This window comes from Phytophthora parasitica (genome assembly GCF_000247585.1).
Source record: "Phytophthora parasitica INRA-310 unplaced genomic scaffold supercont2.21, whole genome shotgun sequence".
Classification (NCBI taxonomy): Eukaryota; Oomycota; class Peronosporomycetes; order Peronosporales; family Peronosporaceae; genus Phytophthora; species Phytophthora nicotianae.
This window is the reverse complement of record NW_008649007.1, coordinates 677,559-679,698: the sequence shown is the minus strand read 5'-3', so window position 1 is coordinate 679,698 and position 2,140 is coordinate 677,559. Positions and strand designations below refer to the sequence as shown.

At 50.4% G+C, this 2,140-nt stretch overlaps 1 protein-coding gene across 1 annotated transcript; it reads right to left on the bottom strand.

Annotated features, from left to right (window-relative positions):
• Nucleotides 1-532: 532 nt before the first annotated feature.
• On the bottom strand, nt 533-1,843 carry PPTG_09887 (hypothetical protein; the record flags this gene model as incomplete). The annotated part of the gene is made up of 1 exon (XM_008905676.1): nt 533-1,843. One exon carries the CDS (start codon nt 1,841-1,843, stop codon nt 533-535), a length of 1,311 nt encoding a protein of 436 aa, XP_008903924.1.
• Between the last annotated feature and the right edge of the window lie 297 nt (nt 1,844-2,140).

Here is a 2,140-nt window from a genome sequence, read left to right as displayed (position 1 = left end):
TGTTCTTAACTAACAAAGCCAACCTGATAACGAAAAGCGGCTCGCTGTGGTTTGTACTTCCGCCGATGCCGCGAACACGACAAGCACGGCATGCCATCTGCAAGCATCCCAAACAGGAAGTATCCATCATCACCAACTCCTGCTAGTGAGTCGTCGTCGTGTCCGTCTCCAAATAGTCGAAGGACCTTGTCGTGTGTGCGTGAATGCACCGTGACCCGATCAAACAGAACATGTAGCTGCAAGTGATACTCGTTGGCAATTAGTTTATAATAGTATTATCAAGATTATTTAGTACGGATTTAACTGCACATTGGTGAAGGACTTACGGAAGCTGTTGGCGAAAAGATAGTGGCATCTCAGAGTGTACGGCTCACTGGGTGAGATGTGCGTTTATTGCCTTGAACGCTTTGTTAAGAGACGGAGGCCAGGATATTGGGAAGAAAGCGGTTTAGTTGTGGTGGGAATTGCTTACAGTCGAGTGTGCAAATTCAACATCGTAGGTTTTTCCTCGAAACTGCAGCTCCACTGCTATCTACGCTGCTGCTGAGAGTGTGCTTTCAATGACAGGAATGTCGATCCTGGCTTTCCCGTTGCAGCTTGCACCCTTAAGCTCAAGAGAAATACTGTTCACATACTGCTTGGCTGCAAATGCTGCCATCCGCTGAACGCCGACACTAGCGTAAGGCAAAACGTAGCTTGGAATGACCATGAAGACGTGTGGTACTCCTTCATGCATATCCACCTCCCAATTAATAACACCGTCAGCTTTGGCTTTCGCCTCGAGTCGCACCGAATGCTGGAACAACCTATCCAGACTGGCAGACTGCAGGAACACGGGCGGTAGGCCTTGCAGGTTGCAATGCACTGGAGAGGCATCCGCCCACGTACTCGGATCGTCGTGCGTCGGATGGTACGATAACACGCTTGCAGCCATCATATTGAGCGGAAGAACGCAGTGTTGGCCAGCGATTTCATCTTCTTCCCACGTGAGATCAGCCAGAGGACACATGACAATTGCTGCCAGTGGCAATGGCAACTTGGACTTCCAACTGGACAGTCCATCTCGAACTCGTAGTAGAGTCGACATGACCAGACCCCCTCCAGCACTGTCACCCGCTAGTATTATCTGCGATGGCTCCAGTTTCTCATGCTGAAGCAAATACTCATACATGGCTACAGCATCTTCTGCCGGCACGGGGAACTTATGTTCCGGTAGTTTACGGTAGTTTGCAAGGAAAACGTCTACATCCACGTCGTCCGTAGCCAGCTCCTGCTTAATGGCGCCCGCTAATGCACTACAGAACGAGATGTACATCCTCGGACTCAGCACTGCGTAGCCCCCTCCATGGAAAAAGAGCACCACCAGCCTCTTTCTTTCATTGTTGATTTCTGTACTAGACTTGAGCCAGATGTGCTCCAATCCATTGAGTCGAACACTTTCTAGTTTCAAACCGCGTTGCCAACGTGCGAACCAGCCCAGACATGTACCGAACATGCCTGTATGATGACGAATGGCTCGTGCGTGCTGCACGTCTACGATGCGCTCACCGAACATGGTTGCTGCAGTGCGCATGAGCCCGTGCAGCAGTTCGTAACGCAACGTCCACTTGGGGAATCTGGGCTTGAAACCTCGCGCGATATACTGCACTGTGATCTTGCAGAGTGTCCAGGAGATGCTTGCCAATAGCTGAGCCGTCTCCAGCGGGGTGCGACAGAAGCCACGTGACGCCTCTAAGGTCAGCAATAGAGCAATAGCCCCACTCGTGCCACCGAAAACCCAGCGCAGGAACCTGCGACGACGGTCTGGATCGGACCAAAAGCGAAGAAGTGGGGCGAGCAACATTTGGAGAGATTGGCGCAATTGCATTGTGAACGATACGAGGGAGAGGTTAACCATTGCAGCGGGCTAGTGCGCGGCTTGAAGAAGGTTGGGAAGTGGTTGGTCGTTGCGATTGATGGTGATCCGAACGGACGGTTGAAGTGTAGACGTGAGTCCTCGTTGTCATGATCTTGAAAGGGTGCAATAACTAAGTGTATCCATCTGTATCTTCAAAATATAAAATTTAAGAATTTAGAAAGACTGCTGTTTGCGCTGTTTACGGTGCGGTGAATATCAATGTTGACAGGTAAATGTTGAAGT